Source organism: Dryobates pubescens, chromosome 19, assembly GCF_014839835.1.
Source record: "Dryobates pubescens isolate bDryPub1 chromosome 19, bDryPub1.pri, whole genome shotgun sequence".
Classification (NCBI taxonomy): domain Eukaryota; kingdom Metazoa; phylum Chordata; class Aves; order Piciformes; family Picidae; genus Dryobates; species Dryobates pubescens.
The window spans coordinates 12,472,319-12,496,057 of NC_071630.1; the positions used below are offsets into that span (position 1 = coordinate 12,472,319).

At 44.5% G+C, this 23,739-nt stretch overlaps 1 protein-coding gene across 1 annotated transcript in view; it reads right to left on the bottom strand.

The window, feature by feature from the left end:
* ZCCHC14 (zinc finger CCHC-type containing 14) overlaps nucleotides 1-23,739 on the bottom strand; it is a 63,273-nt gene that overhangs the window by 29,350 nt on the left and 10,184 nt on the right. The window contains exon 2 of the mRNA XM_009904466.2: nucleotides 15,556-15,679. Coding sequence (XP_009902768.2) covers nucleotides 15,556-15,679 — 124 coding nt within the window. The remainder of the gene's footprint in view (nucleotides 1-15,555; nucleotides 15,680-23,739) is intronic.

A 23,739-nucleotide genomic window follows, 5' to 3' on the forward strand; every position in this document is an offset into this window, starting at 1 on the left:
CCATCTGGACAGGAAAATGTAAAACCCTGCAGAATCAGTCAGCTGCTCTAAAAAAAAAAAAATAAATAAAAAGATACAGCTTCAAACACTAACTTGAAGGTTTTTCTTACCCAAGACTTCAGGCCAAGAGAACTAACTCCTGCATTACTGCTGCTGAGCTGCCTGCCATTGCCACTGAATGGACAGCTTGCCTTTCCTCTTGTCTAAGGTCAGGGGAAAAAAGGCTTTTACAGAATAGATTATGCAGAAAGGGCTGCTGCATTGGACATATTTGGGTAACAGCTCCACTGCCTTACTAAATCTGAGCACCAACACATGTCACTAAACAGCTGCTGTGCCTTGAAACATATACTGACAGACCAAGAATATGCTGCTGAAATGTATATAGTGATGCTCTGGAGAGAAAGAGAGAGCTATGATACACAGCCAGGAAAGCCTACAGGGGCTTGGTATTAGGGACAACTCAGTAACAGGTAAAACCTATTCTGTAATTCCAGTAGCTCTAACCAAGCAAAGATCACAGAATCCCATCATGGTAGGGGCTGGATAGGTCCTCTGGAGATCATCTAATCCAATCCCCTTGCTAAAGCAGGGTCACCCACAGCAGCTTGCCCGAGATCAATGTCCAGGCGGGTTTGGAATCTCTTCAGAGAGGGAGACTCCACAACCTCTCTGAGCAGTCTGTTCCAGGACTCTGGTACCCTCACAGCAAAGAAGTTTTTCCTTAGGTTTGATGGAACCTCCTGGGTTCCACTGCCCCTTGTCCTGTCACTGGGCACCCCTGAGAAGAGTCTGGCCCGACCCCATTCCCTCTTTAGCTGCTGCTGAGCATTGAGAAGATCCCTTCTCAGGCTGCAATTTTCCAGGCTAAAAAGCCCCAGGTTTCTCATCTTTTCCTCCTTACAGAGATGCTCCAGTCCTCTCAGCATCTTTGTAGATGGCACCTCTCTAATGTCAGGCAGAACATATCCAAAAAGGAATCCTTAACTATGTTTTTTAACACCATGGAAACACTTTGGCATTTTCAAGCACGCTTTTAGGTAAACAGTTGCAACACTGAAGGCTTAAAGGTACCATACAACCAATTGAGAGACACTAGTCAGCGTTTGAGATGAAGCATGTGCTCAGATTCTGCTGCCTGGGGGCTGGGGGACTGCTTGTTTTTAAAAGAATTTAATTTGTCAAATATATTTGCTGTCTAATTCCCCAAGCTGGCTAATTCTCCATGTAACTGCAGCTAATTAACTATTTTCATACAACTGAGCGACGCACGTGTAAGATCCGAATGCAGCTGTGTACTTCATTTGCCTGGAAATCCAGCCCAGTGACTCATCTTCCTTCTGTGGTTTAACTGGAGGAGACTTCTCCCAGAGGAATGCAGCTCATTTTGAGAAGTACTCCTGCAAAAGTGACCGTAAGCCCCAACATTCACTTCCAAGACAGCTTCAGGAACCACGAGTGTGCATTCTTGCACAGGCAATTAAAATAAGCAGGCTGCCTGTATCTAATTACACAGCCCAAGCTAGTAAAAATATCTTCGCAATCAGGAGAAGTGTTCAGCTTTGTATGGAAATACTTTCACTTGATGGGTAAGTAACATGCAGTTGTATATTTAGTCTGGTTTTATCTGATCAAGTGATTATTCCATTTACTGTTCTCGGATAACTCTTAAACAAAACATTGGCTTTGTTTCTTCTCTTGAAGAGAAGGTTAGCTCATCCTAGAGAAGCCTCATGCTCCCCTAGAAAAGATTTTCCCTAGTACATAATTCACCAAACCCCCACAAACCCAGATGACTGGTTCCAATCTAAACCCTATGTTCATATGAAAATAAAAGAGAAATGCAAAGTCAGTTTTCCATGGCAGCGTAGGCCCTTTGCCCAACCACAGGTTTTCTGCTAAAGTTCACCAAGCCCCAGAAAACCCAGGTTTCACTAAATCCCACACACAGAACCATAAAATTATTTAGGCTGGAAAAGACCTTTCAGACCAAGTCCAACCATTAACCCAACAAACACTATCAAACCTACTGCTAAGCCATGTCCTGCCACTTGCTGCTTGGGAGAACAGACCAACCCCCACCTCACTACAGCATTCCCAGGGAAAACAAACCCAAAGCAGATGAAGCCTTTGAAGTTCCTAAATCTGCATGGAACAAACACTGAGATTAGAAAGAAAACAAAACCCCATCAATGCACCCTGAAAGGAAACCATATGGGGAAATCATAACACATTCAGGTAGACACCACAGCTGGGAATCTGTGCTGGCATTTGCTTTGAAGTTTTGAGCACTGTCCTAAACACAGATGGACAAACCTACTCTTACACCAACCTACCAACAGTGCAACCCCAACCCTAATGTTGCCTTGGAGTGAAGTGTGAACTAAGCAAACCACTTTTTCCAGAGGGATGAGGAAAACAGAAATTGAATTCAGGTTGCCTAATACTGGCTAGTTTTCCTTCACATCATACTAGGTTTTATTGATTTCAGTCTGCCAGGTCCCACTTAACTATAATCAATAGTTTAATTAAAAGACCCAGTTCTCATTGCATAAAACCAATGAGAGTTGTAATCAATCACACAACCAATGAGGATTTATTTGCCCAGGAAAACTTTAAGCTTAAAGTCACCAAGTCAGGACATGACCATTACATGGATCTATACATCCAGCATAGGCATTCTAGAAAGCTGTGTTGGTTTGGTTTTTGCTTTCCACAGCAGAGTCTTGTCCAGACTGTGGGCTGCAGCACATAACCATATACCGGCACGGACGGACCCTGTCAGCGCGACGATAAGGCAGCAGCTGCTCAGCCAGCATGCCCTGGCTTGAAGGGCAATCTACTGATAAAACACCAGAGAGCTGAGATCAGATGGCTGGCTGGCTGCTCCAAGCCTGGCTGAAGGGTTTCTGCTACCTTCCAGTTTCCAACTCCAAAGCAAAAACACAGCAGAAATGCGAGTTTCAAACTCAAACAGGCAGCTGAATGCCTGCAGCCAGCCTCATAGGAAAGGCAGCTCCTCCGGCGCAGCATAGTTTAATGCTCGTGTCAATAAGCACGTGCTGTTTTCTGCATTTTTGAGAACAGCATCAGCATCTTGAAACTCATGACTAAGGCTGCAACAACAAGCAAACACGAGCAGTAAGGACCAAGCGGGTTTATAGAAGCTTCAGGGGGTTTTCCCTAAAGAGTTACAGCTTGAAAACCCTTCTTAACAATGAAAAAAACCAACCCAAATACTCTGTAAGCAGACTGTGTAAAAACAGCAGACTAAGGGACTGATCTAGAATAGGCAAAACCTGAGTACATGCAGTCTTGCCAAGAGCCACAAATGCATTCAAGGGCTTGCTTCAGTGAGAAACAAACAGCCCCTTGCACAGCCACTTCTGTGAGGTTCTCCTTTTGTTGGCCATTATGTCCTCCTACATTTTCGAGTCTCTGGTCTCAGGCTTTAATATTCTTGTTCCCTTTTATACTTCGTTGTTCTTTCACTCTGGATGCCAGACAAGATTTGAGCAGCAATTCAAAAAGGCTGAAAAAAGCAGTTCTAATTCAGCATGTAAGCTTGTTTTGAGATAACTATGCAACTATTCGAGATGACTGTTTCTGTAACACATCTATGAGGCCAAGGCAGTGAGAACGCCCAAGAACTGAGGGGGGAAAAGAAACAAAGCCCCATCGACTGGAAACCTCCGTCCTGCAGCTCGGAATCTCCACGCTTGCCACCGGATTCTTCAGCATGCAGGACAGAACTAAATAAAACACACTTCCAACAGAACTAGAGTTTAAAGCCCTAGTTCCTCACTGCCTTTTGCAAAAACTATCAAATCCCTGAAATATTTAACAACAGGGACAGGAAGCAACACGAACTCTGAGTTCCCTGAGCCACTAATATCTGTTTCATACCTACTGTTTTTGCAGCCCAAGTTCACTTATTACACTCTTCCACAGTGCTGCTTACAAGAAAATAACTCCTCAATGCTTTGCAAATAACGTGGGTCCAAATGTACAGGGAGACACATGCAATAATTCGTCCACACAAGTGGAAAACACAATAGAGATAATCATCTAAGGCACTGTGGTGCTTTATGCCATTTCCCTTCAGCTGTGTATATTAATGATGTAATTTTAGCAGGGCTACCCCTTTGAGTTACTGTTAAAAATAGCATCTGCACCATACACTGATGAAATGCATCCACTCCAGGCAATGAAGTAATGCAGCAAGTCCACAGGCCACTGCTTTTTACCCAGGGAGATAAAAGAACAAGTCAGAAAGCAAATGGAAAGTTAACCTTTCTGCTTAGCATTGCCCTGCACCTAAGAAATAAAATTTACTTTAATCAAAACAGTTGTTTTGCATAATTGCAGCCTACAACTTGCCAGCATAAAAGAGCAAGAGAAAATGAAATGAGGAATGAAATCTGACAAAGCTCCTCAACAATGCCAAAGCTGACTGGTTGTCTCCTCCTCTACTCGTGCTGCACACTGTAGCAGACACACCGTACGGATCAGAGCCACCATCCGGCTACCACAGCAACATCTCTGACAGCACCACCACCAAACGCACATGGGGACTACCAGATACTCCACCCTACACAGGTTTGGGGCAGTATGAGCCCTTCATCTCCCAAATTTCATTATCTGCAATCCCAGGATCCCACCATGGGGGGGGTTGGGTTTGGAAGGGACCTCTGGAGAGCGTCTAGTCCAACCCCCATGCTAAAGCAGGATCACCCACAGCAGGCAGCCCAGGAGGCTTTGAAAACTCTCAAGAGAAAAAGACTCCACAACTTCTCTGGGCAGCATGCTCCAGGGCTCCAGCACCCTCACAGCAAAAATGGAACCTCTCAGTTTGTGCCCATTGTGCCTTGTCTGCTGAGCACCAGTGAGAAGAGTCTGTCCTCATCCCCTTGCTGAGCATTGAGCAGATCACCTCTCGGGCTGCTCTTCTCCAGGCTATTCAGCCCCATATCTCTCAGTCTTTCTTCCTCACAGAGATACTCCAGCCCCCCAAAGATCCAATCCCCAAATGAGATTTTGCTCTCAACTTACTTCTTAGCATCAACCCACAAACAGCCCTAGCTGCTTTCATTACCCATACAGCTGGCAAATCTTTTAATCCAGGTCTCAATATCTGGCTCCACTCTGGCATTTTTCAACAGATGCAGTTTATGAAAACTCCATTAAGGCTGCATTAAACAGAAGAGTCCAACTTCCTTTAAACCACTCCAAAGAAAACCAATTCAAGACAATTTCACTGCTTCAACTGTTCCCAACTTCTTTCTCTCTCCATTTTAATTTATTTATAATGAATTCAGTGCTAACAGCACCATTTTCTTGTTTGCTTATTAGCAAAAGGAAATACAAATTAGTGATGGCACATACAGTGAGATGTTATTTCTGAAATTAAGTAAAACAAAGGAGAGGAACTTGCTTCTGCTCACACAGAAAGAGCCTTTCTGATCACCCATTAGAAAATGTTTTGACACAAACCTGGGATTTTCCTCAGCAAGCTACACAAACTTTAAGCCAGCTCTGAAGTGAGAGCTACCTTAGTTTGATGGATAGGTAAGCAATATTCAACAGTAAATCACTGCACTCACAGCCCAGACCCAATACAATCTCCTGGGCTGATCCCCAGCAGCATGGACAGCAGATGGAGGGTAGGGATTCTAGCCCTCTACTCTGCTCAGACCCTACCTGAACTGCTGGGGCCAGCTCTGCAGTCCTCAGTACAGGACAGACAGGGACCTGTTCGAGCAAGGCCAGGAGCCACAGCAATGGTGTGAGGGCTTGAACTCCTCTGCTGGGAGAACAGATAGAGAGGGGTTCAGCCTGGAGAAGAGAGGGCTCCACAGAGACCTCCTTATGGCCTTTCACTACTTAAAGGGGTGATGGGAAAGATGAAGACAGACTTTTTAGAAGGCCCTGTTGTGACAGGACAAAGGGTGATGGGTTTAAAACAGAAGAGGGAGATTTAGACAAGTTTTGTTGTTTTTTTTCCCCCCAATCCCTCACTGAGGGTGGTGAGACCCTGATCCACATTGCCTGCAGAGGTGGGACATGCCCCATCCCTGAAACCTCTGCAGCTCATGTTGTTTGGGGCTCTGAGCAACCTGCTGTAGCTGCAGATGTCCCTGCTGACTGCAGGGGCATTGAACTGTATGACCTTGAAAGGTCCCTTCCAACATAAAGCATTCCATGATTCTAGTCTATGACAAGGAAAGCTGTGTCTAGAACATAAGTAGTACTTCTTGCACAGTGATCCTGAAAGAACACAAGGAACTGATTCCTTACCAGTTTGAATCTGCAGTCTGGAATAAACAGTACAATCACCCACTGCCTTCTGACCTAGGAATCGAGGCTGGTATCAGCTGGTAGTCAAAGATCAGGGGAACACTTTAAAAACCACAACAAATTTCCTCCCCTCCAACTGCACATCCTGCAGCTAGGAGTTACCATTTGCAGAAGAGCTCTCTCACTCATATTATTACATTTGTTGTTTCTTCTTTGCAGTCCATCTGTTCCCTTGTGCCAGATACTGAATGTGAGAAATCATCATCACTTCCATGGAAATGAAGTGTTGTCATTTACTAAATAAGGTCACTTCCAGATTAGAAAGGAGGGAAGCAGAGCAAAGAAATATTTGCTGTAGTAGTAGGAGAAGCAAAGAATTGCTGGCAAAGTAAACAACTCTTTTTTTTGATATGTTCTCATCCTTCCTCTCCACCCACCTCCACATTTTCAAACCAGACCAGTATGTCATGCCAGTGCTCAATGCTAAGGAGACTGTATCTCCTCCTCTGACTTACTGCTCTACTTGAAACCAGAAATTATTGTTCCCTCTTTCCAGTATCACCAATTTCTCTAATGTCTGGTATCTTTTTCCTGCTGTACCTGATTCATTTGGAAATTACCAGCCTCTCAGCTTGCAGAGAAAAGCCCCACTGTGGGATTCCTAATCCTGACATCAGAAGACAAGCAAAAACCCTAAGATTAAGTTCTCATGAATTTTCAGGTCTGGATGCAAAAAAAAAAATCTGTGAGGAATAACATTTCTAGCTTGTACATGCAACTGCCTGTAAAAGCTCCGGCCACCTATTGATAAAATGATTGTGCTTTAAGCCTGTTGCCCTCAAGAAGTCACCTTTTGGAGAAAAGAAAAGAAAACAAAGGTGCAGAAAAAGTGTGCTTTTGAAAACGGGGGATTTGACAATAAACTGGTATAGGAATGGAAAGAACATTCCACCACCTAACAACCAACCAGCTATGAAAGCTTCTTCGGCATGCCATACACAAGAAAATTGCTATTTAGTCATTAGTATGCTTGTGACAGCATGTACAAGAAGAGGCAGGGACTTGATGGTTTTCTAGGAACACAAGTGAATCACTCCTATTTTCTTCTTTAAAGTGGTATTTGTCCAATTTAGTTCAGGGGAAGCAGAGGAAAGCCATTTGTTTCAAACTCTTGTATGCCTCTGCTCAAGACGGCAGTGAAATGGGTTCTTTCAACCCAGACATTTCCAGATGTTAAAGGGTATTAGGCTCTAAAAAGAGATGCAATGAACAGCTGAGCATTTCTGAACATTTCACACATCCCTTCCTCGATCTTCAAGCAGCAGATGCAAAAGTGTCCAGTCCTAGCGAGCCATTTGCCATTGGGTTACAGCAGGACTTGCTAGGAGACCATAATCTCTGTTCACCTTTGTTTTCTCTTGAAGTCCTGCAGGAGATGCCTTCCAGCCTTCAGTAAGCTTAATTTCAAACTTCCTCCCCTGCCTTTATAAAGGGATTCTCTGCAGGTTTAAGCATTGGTTTCACCAAGCTGTACATCAGGTGAAGTTTTCACAACTCACTTTATTCTCTGCTACATTTTGGCAGAGGATGAGCTGCATGAAGCCATTATCAGAAGATCTGAGGAAACACTGGGTTTGCTCATTCAGTGCAATTTTAATTAAAAGCTGAAGTTGCTGATGTTGTTTCCATTACTGGCAGAAGGTCATGCTAGCGCTTCCATAGCTGTTGAAGTGATGGCTACCAATTTCATCTGCATTAACAACTAATGTGCCACAACCAATGTGCCATCACTTCCAGGATTTGAGACGTGAACTGGCAAGAAAAGAGAGTCCTTCTAGGCATCTGCATCCCTAAGTGTTGCCTCCTGTACTTCTGAAGAGCCATGGTAAAAGGCAAATTGTATTAAATATTTATTTGTCTCAAATTAGACACTGAATCAGGAACCTGCCTGAGGAGGTAAACTCCTTGGTGTGGCTCAATTAACCAGCATCCTAGTCTTAGAATTTGTTCCTCATGTCCAACCTAAACCTTCCCTGGTACAACTTTGTCATTTCCTCATCCTGATACTTGGTCTTTGAGAGAAGAGACCTTCATCTGGCTCCAACCTCCCTTTGGGGAGTCAGGAGGTCTCCCCTCAGCCTCTCTTTCACCCAGGCTGAACAACCCTGGTGCCCTCAGCTGCTCCTCACAAGACTTGTGATCCAAACCCCAAATATACCAACAAAATTTACATAGTTAAATCTGCCTATAGGAAATGTACATTATAAAGAGTCTCCTGTCATGAACTCAAACAGGAGCCACTGGTAAATACAGATAGTAAGAACTCACTGCAGCTCTTGGCTAAGGGGTGGACATCTTAATCATGTGAAAATCCAGCAAACCACAAAGAGCTGCCCTTGGGAAGCAATCTAGGCCATAAGTGATAAACATCAGTAAAAAGCACCTTTAAGTATGTGCACAAAAAGGTTATGGCAGCTCTTGCATGAGGAGGCAGATCAAAGTCTACTTCTCATTCAGTGGAGTCCTCATGCTGCTCTCCCCTCCTTTCCCTTTGTATCTTTGTCATGGCAATCCCAGATCTCTCCTGAGAAGTCTTGTGTGAAAAGGGATGTAACAAGGATGACAAAGAAATACTGATTCCAACCTCCAGAGAGTACAAAAGTTAACTTATTAACAGTTAACATAAATTTGCCAGAGTCCAAGTGACCCCAGGAGTGTGGAACTCTACTCCCAGCTCTGACAGTACAAGGGACGAGTTTCTTAAGCCAGCCTTTGGCGACAATAAGTTTCTACATCTGCCTGCATGAGCACAACACATCTGCATGATCAGTAAAAAAATGAGATTTTTTTGGTTTTTTTTTTTTAACTGCAACCCCCATGAGTTTTGTCTTTATTGCAAAGTTAAGCCTCTGACTTTAACTGAACCCCAACTCCAACCACCAATTTTCAAGCTGTGCGATTCAGGCAACAGAGAGGCTTCAAGAAACCTCTTAATATACAATAATCTTCTAGCACAGGGGGGGAAAATATGCACCATTAAAACTGTTTGTTGGGGTTGTGTTTTTTTTCAAGTACACTAATCCTTGGGTTTGATTGCTAGAATTAATCTAACCACTTGATAGTCACAAAACAACCCAGTGTGTTAGAGACCGTCGGCCGGGAATGCGACGCACTGTGTGCGATCTCACAACCCCCAGCGCTGCAGAAGCAGAGCTCTACTTCAGGCATAAAAGGAACCAAGACATATACAAACAGCTGAAAAATTATATACAGTTGGTAGAGGGAGATTTTTCCTGAAGGATTATCATAGCCTAAATATTTCTTTAAGCCCTACCCTACCAGTAGGTGACCCAATATTGGAGATGATGTATTTACTTAAAAATAGAATAATCCAGCTACACAACTGATGCAGAACAAGGCACTCTAAAGTCTGGACCCTGAACCAAAAGGATTTCAGAGCTTTTATTTTCTCCCTCTGTATTTTCTCCCTGCCTTCAACAGGCTGAACAACTGGTGCCTAATATTTCGCAAGGAAGAGACTGTTGATTGCCATTAACTGAGAGAGCTCCTGCAGTCTAGTTCCTTGTGGAAAAAGGATGAGTCAAGGCAGCAGGAGACAAAAAAAGGTACAAAGCCATACAGATACATTTTGCCAAGGGAAATAATTGGGTAGCAAAAATAGTGGTTCTGGATAGCCTATATATTTCTGCTAGCTACTGTAGTGCAACCACTTAGATACCAAAACTTGCTACACACCACACTCAATTTAGCCTGCAACTTGTATCCTACCAGAGGTCAACAGGATTACTGCAGACAAGGATATATTTTATACCCAAATATTAGACCAAAATTAAATTGACACACTGTTGAGATGCATTTTCTCTAAAGTTTGTTTTCCCTTGGGTCCTGGCTCCTTTTGTGCAGTCAGTCACATGCTGCTCCATGTATTTATTCCAGCCTGGGACACATCAAGGCTTCGCAGGACCCAGTATGGGGACTAATAGCTTACCTTCAATTCAACCAGTTTCAAGGTGCTCAGCAGGAGCACTAAATGAAGCAGAGTGGAGAATAAAGCCCACTCCACCCAGCTTACATCTAAAAGCTTTATGGTCTCCACAGAAAGCATTTGTGCCTATCCTTAGATGCATGTGCTGCAAGGATTGTGATTCAGACTCACTATATAAGGATCACATTTCAACAGTTGCTTCACTGGAAATCAGACTGGCTGGGAGACAATTTTGAGGGTTTGTGTGGCAACAGCAGAAAGGCAAGATAAATACAGGGGAAAACACAGGGACAGGGGAATTTTCTGTCACACTGCAGAAAACGAGGCTCGTTCAGTCGAGCAAACCATCCTCCAGACTGCTTTATGGAGGGAAACAGCAGTAAGTGGCACCTGCAAAGCCTCCCAGCAGCAATGAACACCTTATAAACACCAACACAGACCAACTTCCCCTGCAGAAAATGTAAAACAGAGGCTGTGGCAGATCCCAATTTTACTCAGCATTATGAGAAATTTACAGTACGAAGAGAGCAGCCTTCACACTGTAATGTTGTGCAACTTAGGTTGCCTTTATTAGGGAGATCTTTTGTTCTGCACTTCACCATCTGGCCCGACGGACTCTACTCCTCTGTGCTTTTGGAAAATATGCTGTGGTCACTGACCATGTTTAATACATTGCTAAAATATGTCACATGCACAGAGCACTCCTTGCCTGCAGTGCTATGGCCAAGTCCTCCTGCTCAACCTTACTGTAAAAGTAATTAGTAACATCTCTGGTGGACAGGAAATTCCTAGAGCCTTCCCTCCCACCCCTCTCTAAAAATACAACAGAAAATAAGCTGAATTTTTCATTCAGCTTTGATAATCTTAATGACTCTCTTTTGGGAATTGCCACACAAGGTCAGAATAACTCTGCATCCCCAGGCTTGTTACAGATTAGCTCTGTAAGCAGGACTTCCCATAGGTCAGATAATTCCTTCTGGACTTTGATATAACTGAGTTCCCCTCAACTACCTGCAAAACAAAAGCTGCTAGTGGAGGTACTGCTTTTAACCAGTGACTTCCCTTTAAGCATCTGGGTTTCACTTGCTACTGGGAAAAGATTCAAGGTGGTTCCCCCAAAAATATAGGATAATGTTCTGAACTGAAGACAGCCTCAGTGCCTTTATCAGAATTGGTCCAAGTAAGGATTGCTTCCTTTGTTGGCGTTCTGCTGGGAGATACAAACCTGCCTATGGAAGGCACCATCACTACACAGCTGCACTCTTGGCTCAAGTGTATTCCTATCAGGCAAGTATTTGCAAGCACAAAATCTCATCTTTGAAACTGGAATCAACATTTCTGGCTCAAACACCATCTGTAGCTGTATTTGCACTGCTGCAGTTCTTGCAGTACTGTGGAAAAAAAGCTGAGGGCAACACGAGAACTCTGGAACTTAACTTGCCCTACATGAAAAACATACCAAACTTCCACTTAAATTTATTTTGTTCAGTTAAAACCTGACTGCTTTCTAGAAACAGTGGAAAAAGACAGGGAGATCTAGCAGCACATTCTTCCTAGAGTTACATGTAACAGGAATCTATATTTGCCTCTGCTCTCCTTGATCTGTCAATACCTCAAAATCTGTCTGTGGCTCACAAGCACAATAGCCAGCCCCTGAGATCAAGGAAGTCTCCACCTGCCAAAGTTATCTCCAGTTAAAGTAACTTGCACATCTATAAAAAGCTTAATGTCCTAACTCACCAATCAAAATATGAGTAAAGCACAATTCATAGCACACATTCATCTGCATAGCCATATGATCCCAGAATCCCAGCATGGTGGGGTTGGAAGGGACCTCTGCAGATCATCTAGTCAAACACCCCCTGCTCAAGCAGGGTCACCCCAAAGCAGGTTACCCAGGATCAAAATGTCCAGGTGAGTCTGGAACCTCCTCAGAGGAGATGCACAGCCTCTGGGTTGCCTGACCTAGGGCTCTCAAAGTAGTTTTTTCCCTTATGTTTAGGGCATCCTCCTGGGTTATAATCTCTATCTGTTGCTCCTTGTTCTGCCACTGGGTACCACTGAGAAGAGCCTGGGCCCATTCTCTCACTTCCCACCCTTTAGGTGTTGCTGAGCATTGATCAGATCCCCTCTCAGGCTGCTCTTCTCCAGACTAAACAGTCCCAGATCCCTCAGCCTTTCCTCCTCACAGAGATTCTCCAGTCCCCTCAGCTCCCGCCATCAGTCTCTGCCAGACTCTCTCCAGTAGTTCCTCATCTCTCTGCCCAGAACTGGAAAACACTCCAGATGTGAAATCACTACAACAGAGCAGAGGGAGAAGAGAGCCTCCCTTAACCTGCTGGCCATTCTTCTTAATGCATCCCAGGAGACTACTGACCTTCTTGGCCACAAGAGCACATTGCTGGCTAATGTTGAACTACCCCAGCATTCCCAGGTCCTTCTCTGAAGAGCCAGAGGTCAACCCCTCATCTGTACTGGTGGGAGGGGGTAATTCCTCCCCAGGGACAGGATTTGACACTTCTATGCAAAAAGCTGGTTTCAAATCGTGGATTTGGGCAAATACAGTCACTGATAGCCTTCAGGTCCAAGTTTACTACAACCCCATTCACTGCTCAGCTCTGCAGAGTGTTACAGTCCTGACATTTCTACAAATCAGGATTAAAACCTTTCACTGGATTAATACAAACTGTCTCTAATCCAACTAAGCACAAAGGATTCTGCACCTTCTGCGAGCTCTCTCATTTTTCTTCTATTTCAGCCTCAGCCTTTTTAACCAAGACACTTCCAGCTCCAGTACTCTGCCAAGAGACAAATGACCAACTGGGACAGCTCTCTATTTCTGACCACAAGTGAGAAGAAATCCTGCCCCCTCAAGCTGGCTGAGACAAACCTCACTAGAAACTATCAATACGAGAATCACACAACCGATCAAGCAATCTGTCCATCCCATAGGCCTGTGACTCAATTTCATGTTCAAACGTTAGTAGGTGCTGCTAAATTAAGAGATATGCCGGTCTGCTATGAGAATTAGGAAACTGTAAGCAAGAAATCTTCAGTTGTACTCCAACTTTAACAGACTGAGCTCCCTACCAGGCAGATCATCACGTAGCACAACACCATCTTTGCTGCTGGTGAACCAGAAAGCAGAAGATCAGTAAGGCAACTCCATTTGTTCCACAGCTTCTCTTACCAACTATCAGACAGGCAATCTAGAAATTAAAAGTCTACACCCCCTGAAAACTAAGCAGGTATTCTAAAGAGAGAAAAACAAATCAGAGGAAAACACAATTAATTTCCACAGTGTAGTGTGACTAATCTTGGCATATATGGCACTGGAATAGCAATCATTGAATACAAATGAAAACAGTGTTGAACTCTGTCCTATTTTTAATCCGATGAAAGCCACAAATGTAGCCATGCTTCTGCTTAGTGGTGCATTTTCTTCTACCCTGATAGCTTTTACATCTGGAGAAAGAGCTCCTTACAGCACTATCCTGCTGTAGGAAACAAAACAAAACACACTTACTGCTACTTACAGCTACTGGGATTGTAGTTGAGCGTGTCATGGAAAAGGACCAAAGGAGGTCCGGTGGAGGAGGCAAGCTAAGAACATTTCCTTGGGATGTTTAACCCTTTCCAGTCTGTACACCAGTTCCTCTGAATGAAGAGGTGTTTTGACATGCTTGATCACCATTTGTGTAGTATTAACCTGTATTTGCAAGGTTACAGAAGCATAGAATTGTTTCTCTGGAGAAGACCTTTAAGATCACAGAGTTCAACTATTACCTAACCCCACCAAGTCTGGTGCTGAGCCATGTCCCCCAACATCACATCTCTGAGGCTTTTAAACACCCTCAGGGATGGGACTTCAACCACCTCCATGGGCAGCCTGTTCCAGTGTTTGAGAACCCTTTCAAGCAAAGAAGTTTCTTCTAATGTGCAATCTAAACTTTCCCTGAGTGCAACTTGGAGCCATTTCCTGTTGTCCTATCACTTCCTCCTTGGGACAAGAAACCAACAGCCACCTGACTACAACCTCCTTTCAGGGAGCTGTAAAGAGCCAGGTGATCCACCCCCCTCAGCCTTTTTTCCTCCAGGCTGAACAATCCGTTACCTCAGCTGCCCCTCACAAGACTTGTCCTCCAGATCCTTCACCATCTTTGTTGCCTTCCTCTGGGCCCACTCCAGGACCTCAATGTCCTTCAAGGAGTGAGGGGCCCAAAACTGAACCCAGTACTCAAGGTGTGGCCTCCCCAGAGCTGAGTACAGGAGGACAATCTTGTCTTGCTGGCTATGCTAATGCTGATTCAAGTCAGACGGTGGCAGAGAAACAAACAGAACTTGGAAGGTCCTTCCCAGATGCACAGAAAACAACCAAAACAAAACCCAAACAATTTCTATAGTCCAGGAGAGTATTTTTAATGACATCTGAAGGCATTTTATTAGTGCTGTTAATGTGATGGTGTATTTCCCCCACATTAGTTCTGCCATACAGAGCTATTTTTATTAAGACCACAAAGAGCTCACAGAAGCTGCTCTACACAAACAGCAGCTCACAGTTCAAAGACTTCCCTCACTTAACAGTGCTTTCTGTACACATTAAACAGGAATACTGTTAGTCACATTTTAACCTAGTCATTTTAATAGTTGTAATCTTAGCCTGGAGTGTGGAAATGGAATGCACCCTCATTAACTCAAATTTGCTAAGCCCAGTTTTCACCCAGGTCAGCATGCAACACAGCAGTACAAAAAAGACTTTTTGTGTGACAACATGCAGGTTGTACAAGTGTGATGAGAATGGTGGAAGCTCCCTCTCCTATCCTCCACTCCTCTTCCTTCAGCTTCTCACTCACATTTCTTGGAACCAAGAGGAAGGTGGAAGTGGAAGCCTGACTGCTGGTTGAAATGCCTTCTCTTCTCCCCAGCAAAGCAACACTCAGCACCATATGCTTCATCCAAGAAACAGCCTGCTACTACAAGGATGTGAAGTGTAGTGTCAGAGATATTCACTCAGAGAATATAATATTTCCTGAGAGCTAAGCCAGTATTTCAACTCAGAAGAAACCTTCTTGCCCATTTCCCAGCAGAAGGCTAAGCACACTTGTCTCTCCATGACCATTTTTCACTGACAGACTAACCCAGAAGTAAATAAACACAATTCCAATCTCCAGTCAATTAAACTAACACTAATCACCATCAAGAGATACGAGTTTGTTGCCCCTCTGGAAGCAGGCATGCAGAACAGGACACACCTTTGGAGTGTTTCCCCGAAGGCCTCTTGGGTAATGACTCCTCAATGGAATGTGTTGATGTATGGAGTACGTTTTCCAAGCTGTTACTGACGCTGTTGATGGGGGTCTCAGACCTTGGAGTGACCTGCAAAGAAAGAAAAACCATACCAAACTCCAGTAAAATAAACTAAGGGAATGCACAAATTTCACACCTTCCTCCAGAGAGAGCAGAGGCATGCTGAAGGCATTTTGGAGACACTTGCTTCCTTTATAGCCCAGGGGTGTTACTATTGATACTCCACAATTAACAGTTCAGGGAAGTTGTTTTAGTCAGCAGCTATTCACAAATCTAGATTATCTTGGCTAATCTATAAAGCTACTTAAAAGTATAATTCTTTTGTAAACAATAGTCACACAGCAGTCAGTCACAGAGATACTGCAAGACCCTTAAACCTCTCCTTGCTGCAGTTCTTCACTGGGGAAAGTGGAAAAGGGGCTCTTGGAGAACATCAATTTTTGTCACTTCTCTGGAGGTATTTAAAAGGTCTGTAGGTGTGGTGCTGAGGGCCATGGGTTAGCAGTGGACTTGGAAGTGTTGGATTAAGGGTTGGACTCAATCTTCAAGAGCTTTTCCAGCCTGATTGTACAAACCCATCTATACATATGCAGCCTCAAGACATTTCCAAGGTATTTCCACACAAGGAAAGAACTCCAATTGAAAAACAACAAAAAACCCAACACACCAAAAAGAAAACCCCACAAACACCAAACCCCCTTATTTCCCTGTCTTTCCTTTTCAAAGCCTGATGTCAAGAACCTATTTCAATGCCCAAGCAGAAGGCTGCATCATCTAAACAGGTTTCACAGCCTTCCATGTACCTTCTCAACTGCATTCAGCATAGCAAAACATTCTCACCACTACTTAAAACTACAGAAAGAAACCTAAGATATTAGAAAAGGCAGAACTGAACACTGCCCACTTCAGCTGCTGTCCACAAGAACATTCACCATCATGTAGCAACATATAAACCCATTTGTTCCTTGTAGTACATTTAAGGCCTGCCTCAAACAAGGAGATTGCTCTTGTTTTGTAGGTAATGAGAAGGAAAAGTAGGTGAAGAGTTGCATTAGCAGCACTGAACACAAGGGTCTAAGTTTGTTAAAGAGGAAAGTGTGCTTTAAAGAGGTAGTTAAGGCTAACAGAAGCACTCATACTAAAACTAGTGCATTACTTCAGTTGCCAAATTCTGGATCCACCTGAAATCCTGGTATAGAATCATGGAATTGTTAGGGTTACAAGGGACCTCAAGGATCATCTAGTTCCAACCCTCCTGCCATGGGCAGGGACACCTCACACTAGATCAGGTTGCTCAGAGCCACATCCAGCCTGGCCTTAAAAATCAACAGGGACAAGGCCCCCACCACCTCGCTGGGCATCCTATTCCAGTGTTTCACCACCCTCAGGGTGAAGACCTTCTTCCTAACATCCAATCTGAGTCTACCCATTTCCAGTTTTGCTCCATTCCCCCTAGTCCTATCCCTACCTGACACCCTAAAAAGTCCCTCCCCAGCTTTCTTGTAGGCCCCCTTAAGATACTGCAAGGCCACAATAAGGTCTCCTTTGAGCCTTCTCTTCTCTATACTGAATAGCCCCAACTCTCAGTCTGTCTTCATAGGAGAGGTGCTCCAGCCCTCTGATCATCCTCATGGCCCTTCTCCAGACATGCTCCAGCAAGTCCAGATCCTTCCTGTAATAGGGGCTCCAGAACTGGATGCAGTACTCCAGGTGGGGTCTCACCAGAAAGGAGTAGAGAGAGTATGGAGAGCTGTAATTAGAATGTAAGGTGAATTTTAGCTTTTCACAAATCAGGGAAGGAAAACATGCATCTCCACACGACAAAAGCACTCATCCTTTATTTATGGTAACCCATACCAGCCACTGCAGGTCCCCATAAGGTAAAAAGCTTATTCAGACCCTGATTACTTGGGACAGTGGCATGAGTTAAGACAATTTACACTTAAACCAATCCTTTGCTCACGCTACTACTAGCCTTATTACTGACACCCATCAGAATACACCATACAAGCCAAAACTAGCACATCCCTACTCTGTACAATTACCTATTGTAAGCTCCATTTTAAGACTTGATGTTTATAGATTCAAGGCAGTAGGACAAGTGAAAGACTTGGCACACACTTGGCGTCTGCAAAAAGCTTATAGGCGGCAAAGGAACCAATCCAGAAAGACAGAGGAGTGTCAGAAGAAAGCAGCAGTACAAAGTACCTGCTTTCCTTTTCAGCACTCCTAGGTGGCTTTTTGGTTAAAAAACAATAAGAAGTTTACCATTTCAGCACAGCTTTCCACCAAGAATGAAAACTCCATGTCAAAGTCTTACTTGAAAAGGACTAGTCATTAAGCTTTAAGCGTGTGGGGGGAAAGTTGGGGAATAGTTTAGATCTCCTTGCCAAAGCCAGTCTTCACCAAAGCTGCTCTCACATGTCTCTCTCCTGGAGCTCATTAAACTCTCACTCCAGTGGATTGCTGCTGAGAGGAAGTTCCAGCAGACTGAGCAATGACACCATCATCCTCCTGGCACTGGGAGATGTCAGCAGAGGGGCCGAGTAACAGAGCAAACAGAAAATTAGATTCAGGCAAGATGATGTTATCCTCAAGCACCAGGTTCCAAATATTCAGAACAATCAAATAAAAACACTTACAGACTACTTGAAAGTGAGTAAGAAAAACACTTACAGTGCTTGAAACCAAGTAAGAACATAGCCACATGGCTTCAGAAAAGCCTCTCAGTTCCAGTTTGTCACAAAACATTGCCTCTGCTCCATTCTGCTCTCTCCAATATCTTTACAACAAGCACTGTGTGCAGTTTAAAACTGGCATTTTGTTTACACATAATACCCAATTTTTTTCCCCAGCAAGATTTGATTTTTCCTGTCCTTGGTAAAGATTAATTTAGCCCATATGTCTGCAGTGAGTGAGCTCACACACTATCTGATTCAGCCACACATCAAAGCAGAGCCATTTCAAATTGGCCTAGGGAGAAAAAAAAGAGAAAGAATCACAAAGCTCTGATTATTTCCAAATGGAACACTTTGTTAGTGAAGGGACTGGTGTTAGAACCAGTCAGACTCCTTAGAGCTTCAAGTCCACATTTAAAATGTTACATTTTTTTCCCCCCATACCCAGTACTGCATAGGGTTGGATTTGTTTAAACATACCAGATACTGCAAAGATTTAGATTTGTTTAGGGAAAGGAAAAGTAATGGGGGGGGTGGGGTGGGGGGGTGGAACTGTTTTGCAAATCAAGGTTTTCTAGTTCCAAAATAGTAACAGCCTTTTGGGTTTCATTTCAGGCCAAGCAAAACAAAGGAACAATAACCCATCAGCTATGAACTGCAGGAGATACTGGGAGACACGCTGGCAAAAGCTTAACAGGAGATGCCTAGGAAGGACTTGTCCAAATCCAGCTGTAGAAACTCACTGTCAGGTAAGTTCTGGGTGGAATGCTTCCCATACCTAAACATCTCTGTACTCCCTGCTTTGGGCTCAGCAAAAGTAACCACTAAGCAGTCACTCTATTCTGAATGAAGAATGAGAGAAAGATTCTGAGAAGTCCTGAGCTAACTGCTTTGGACCTTCTAAGAGCTGCAGCACCTCTGAGGAAAGCCAAAATGCCATTACAGAATAAGCATCTGCTGTTCAAGAACAGTTAGAGGCTTGTTTTCTAAAGCAGTAAAGGTGGCTAAGCTGGATGACAGAAAGCAGAAGCGTTCAGCCCTTCTATCACAAGCCACAGGAGCGACATTTTATGAATGCAGAAAAATTCATGACTCACTCAAGGTCTAAGAGGGTACACAGCATCAAACATCCAAACAGGAGACACTGGGTTTTTCAACTGAAATTATTTGAGAACATCAGCAGGAGTAGTCCTTGAAGACTAATGAAATACAGCAGCAACTCAGAGAGTTAGAAGTGACAGAAATATTCTCCCATATGCCTCCTCTTACCCTGAGCACAGCAGTCCGTAGAGGGCCAGGGGAAAGGAAAACCTTTTCACCTACCCATAGGTTCATTAGATTATTGATAAAAGGGTTTAACAACACAACAGCCTGTAGGCTTATTCCATGAGTAAGGAAACGCTCCACTGACATGGGTACAGAAGAGATTCTTAAAGCTATTTTTACTCAACTCTTATGTTGAACCTGCGCCCTCCAACAGGAAAGCATCTGGCTCACAGATGAGCTTCTCGTTGTCCAGATTAAAACCTACCTTGTCTCCTGAATGTCAAGTTAAAGTAGTAGCCATAACTGAAAACAAAGAAAATACATCATTATCTACTGACTGAGGCTCAGCCTGAATTATTCTGTGCTTCACAGAACTATAAAGACAGTATCAAAACCACTATCAGGGAACAAAAAGCTCATCCTTCCCAACGAGGGCTAGGCAGAGGGATTATGGAAAGCCACCCCAAAGACTTTCAACCCCGGGAGTCAACCAGTAAGAAAAGAAAGCTTTGACTCAGGGGGTCAAAGACAAACATATCAAGGTATCAGGAGTCACTGCTAGACTTTCAGCCATTAGCACATTTCCCCCTTTTCACCTGCCAGCAAACAAGAACCTGTTTTTCAGCAGAGTGGCAGTGATTTTCTTTGTGGGATCAGAGATGTACTAACAGGTATAGATCTTCCTGGAACAGCAAAAAGAATTCTGGGAAGCTCTGCAAAGCTCTTGATCCATCAAAACCAACACAAAATAAAACCACCACACACACACAAAAACACCACCAAACCCCACACAACAAAACCACCAGGAGCAGGAACTTCAATAGGTGTGTTGCTCTTTTAGTGGCTCTGCCACTACCCAAGACAGGGGAAGTCAACATGGAAAACAGTCCATCTTCAGTGACTGTTAGCTTTGCTCCCCAGGATGATGCCTAATACTTAATATAGCAAAATGTTTCATAAAAACAACAGGGCTGAGAGAAGTTGACCTTACAGTGGCAAAATTTTTACCAAAACAGCAATTTTACAGTCCTCTTAAAATTACCTAAACAGAACAGCAAAAATACATGGTTTGTTAGGGAGGTATTTGCTGACTTAGTTTGAAGTGAAGCCAACACTAAAAATCAACAGATTTTACTACCCAAAGGGTAACATGACTCCAAAAATCTAAGAAGGGAGGAGACAGGACCTCAGGGAACAAGATACTGCTTTGTACACCTAGTTAGGTATGAGATTGAGGTCCTACATCACACAGAAGCGGGCCTGACCAACCTGATCTCCTTCTATGATCAGCTGACCCACCTGGTGGATGTGGGCAGGCCTGTGGATGTAGTCTACCTGGACCTCAGCAAGGCCTTTGACACCCTTCCCCATAGCAAACTCCTGGCCAAGCTGTCAGCCCATGGCTTGGATGGGAGCACACTGCGATGGGTTAGGAACTGGCTGGAGGGCCGAGCCCAGAGTGGTGGTGAATGGTGCCACATCCAGCTGGCAGCCAGTCACCAGTGGTGTGCCCCAGGGATCAGTGCTGGGCCCCATGCTCTTTAACATCTTTATTGATGATCTGGACGAGGGCATTGAGTCCATCATCAGTAAATTTGCTGACAACGCCAAGCTGGGGGCAGGAGTTGATCTGCTGGAGGGTAGAGAGGCTCTGCAGAGGGACCTCGACAGGCTGGGCAGAATCCAACGGCATGAGATTGAACACATCCAAGTGCCGGGTTCTGCACATTGGCCACAGCAACCCCATGCAGTGCTACTGGCTGGGGTCAGAGTGGCTGGAGAGCAGCCAGGTGGAGAGGCACCTGGGGGTGCTGGTCAATGGTAGGCTGAACATGAGCCTGCAGTGTGCCCAGGCAGCCAAGAAGGCCAATGGCATCCTGGCCTGCATCAGGAACAGTGTGGCCAGCAGGAGCAGGGAGGTCATTCTGCCCCTGTACACTGCACTGGTTAGGCCACACCTTGAGTCCTGTGTCCAGTTCTGGGCCCCTCAGTTTTGGAAAGATGTTGACTTGCTGGAATGAGTCCAGAGAAGAGCAACAAAGTTGGTGAGGGGTTTGGAACACAAGCCCTATGAGGAGAGACTGAGGGAGCTGGGGTTGTTTAGCCTGGAGAGAAGGAGACTCGGGGGTGACCTTACTACTCTCTACAACTACCTGAAGGGAGGTTGTAGACAGGCAGATGTTGGTCTCTTCTCCCAGGCAGCCACCACCAGAACAAGAGGACACAGTCTCAGGCTGCACCAGGGGAGGTTTAGGTTGGATGTTAGGAAGAAGTTCTATACAGAGAGAGTGATTGCCCATTGGAATGGGCTGCCTGGGGCAGTGGTGGAGTCACCATCATTGAGGGTGTTCAGGAGGAGACTTGATGGGGTCCTTGGTGCCATGGTTTAGTTGATTAGGTGGGTTGGATTGGTTGATGGGTTGGACACGATCTTGAAGGTCTCTTCCAACCTGGTCTATTCTATGTAAATTCTATGTAAGCACCAGGGCTGCAGCCAAAAGCTACACAAACATGTTCTGCCATTCACAAACATTCCCCCATTGATCACACAGGAAAACCTCTTCACATGAGGTTCAAAAGTGGCCAGAGACATGCTGGGAACATCCCACAGATAAATGCTTCTGCCAGTACAGAGTCTCCATAAAAAAAGGCTTTTTTCTTATCGCCAACTGGCCTTCATGCTTGAGGCAGATAAGAATATATGCTTTTCACATATGCATGGAGGGACAAGATGAGGGTTGATGGCTTCATACTGGAAGAACCTGGATTTAGATCAGACATTAGGAAAACATTCTTCCCCAGGAGGGTGGTAAGGCACTGGAACAGGTCACCTAGGGAAGTTGTGGAGGCTCCAAGCCTGGAAGCATTCAAAGTTAGGTTGGATGGTGCCCTGAGCAAGCTGGTCTAGTAGGAGGTACCCCTGCTCATGACACAGGGGTGGAACTAGATGATCTTTAAGGTCCCCTCCAAACAAAAATTGTGTTCAGTTCTGGGCCCCTCAATTTAGGAAAGATGTTGACTTGCTGGAAGGTGTCCAGAGAAGGGCAACAAAGCTGGGGAGGAGTTTGGAGCACAGCCCTATGAGGAGAGGCTGAGGGAGCTGGGGTTGCTTAGCCTGGAGAAGAGGAGGCTCAGGGGAGACCTTATTGCTGTCTACAACTACCTGACGGGAGGTTGTGGCCATGTGGGGGTTGGTCTCTTCTCCCAGGCAACTAGCACCAGAACAAGAGGACTCTTGTCTCAAACTGCACCAGGGGAAGTTTAGGCTGGATGTTAGGAAGATGCTCTTCACAGAAGGAGATTGGCCATTGGAATGTGCTGCCCAGGGAGGTGATAGAGTCACCATCACTGGAGGGGTTTAAGAGGGGACTGGATGAGGTACTTGGTGCCATGGTTTAGTTGATAAGATGGTGTTGGGTGACAGGTTGCACTTGATCTCAAAGGTCTTTTCCAACCTGGTTAATTCTATTCTGTGATAACACATAGAGTGCTGTCGGGAACTGAGTAAGGAAATCTGGGCAGGGACAAACCAGTCAACTTCATTCACTCCTGCCAGTTTCATATTAGTAAGTATTAACAGCAGCTTATTTTGAGGTTAACACCAAGGTCTTTAGTACAGTGCAATCCTGTTTGCAAAAATGCTTTAGCAGAAGCTTGATGGCAAGCACGCAGCCCTTACAAGCTGAGGCAGATAAGCTGCTATTTCCCAACACAGGGCTATAACTCAGGTTCCCAAATAATTTGGAAACAAAGCACTGCTGACATTCTGACACCAGTCTGCCAACACATGAGATTGTTCAGTGGGCTGAGTCTGAAATTCAAAACCTGTGCAATTACAAAACGAGGAGGAACAAGACAGAGCAAACGCCTTCCTCTTGGTAGCAACAAGCCACTAGCTTGCCCAGCTGCTTGTGAAACCATGGCCTCAGGCACCAGTTTTGCCTTTCCTCCTGTGTATGAATACCTGGCTGTTCTCATATGGGCAGAGCAACATTAAAAACTAATCCTTTTGAAGGTTTAGGCTTTTCCACAAGGAAGTTTAACAAACATTTGCAAACACATCCACTTTTCACATACCTAGTAAAAGCTTCAACAACATCCAACACTTAAGACTGCCCATGTTTAGCTGCTTCACGTCCCAGCCCAAATGGAGCTTGAAGCGTTTGGTTTGTGCTGGAAACTCAC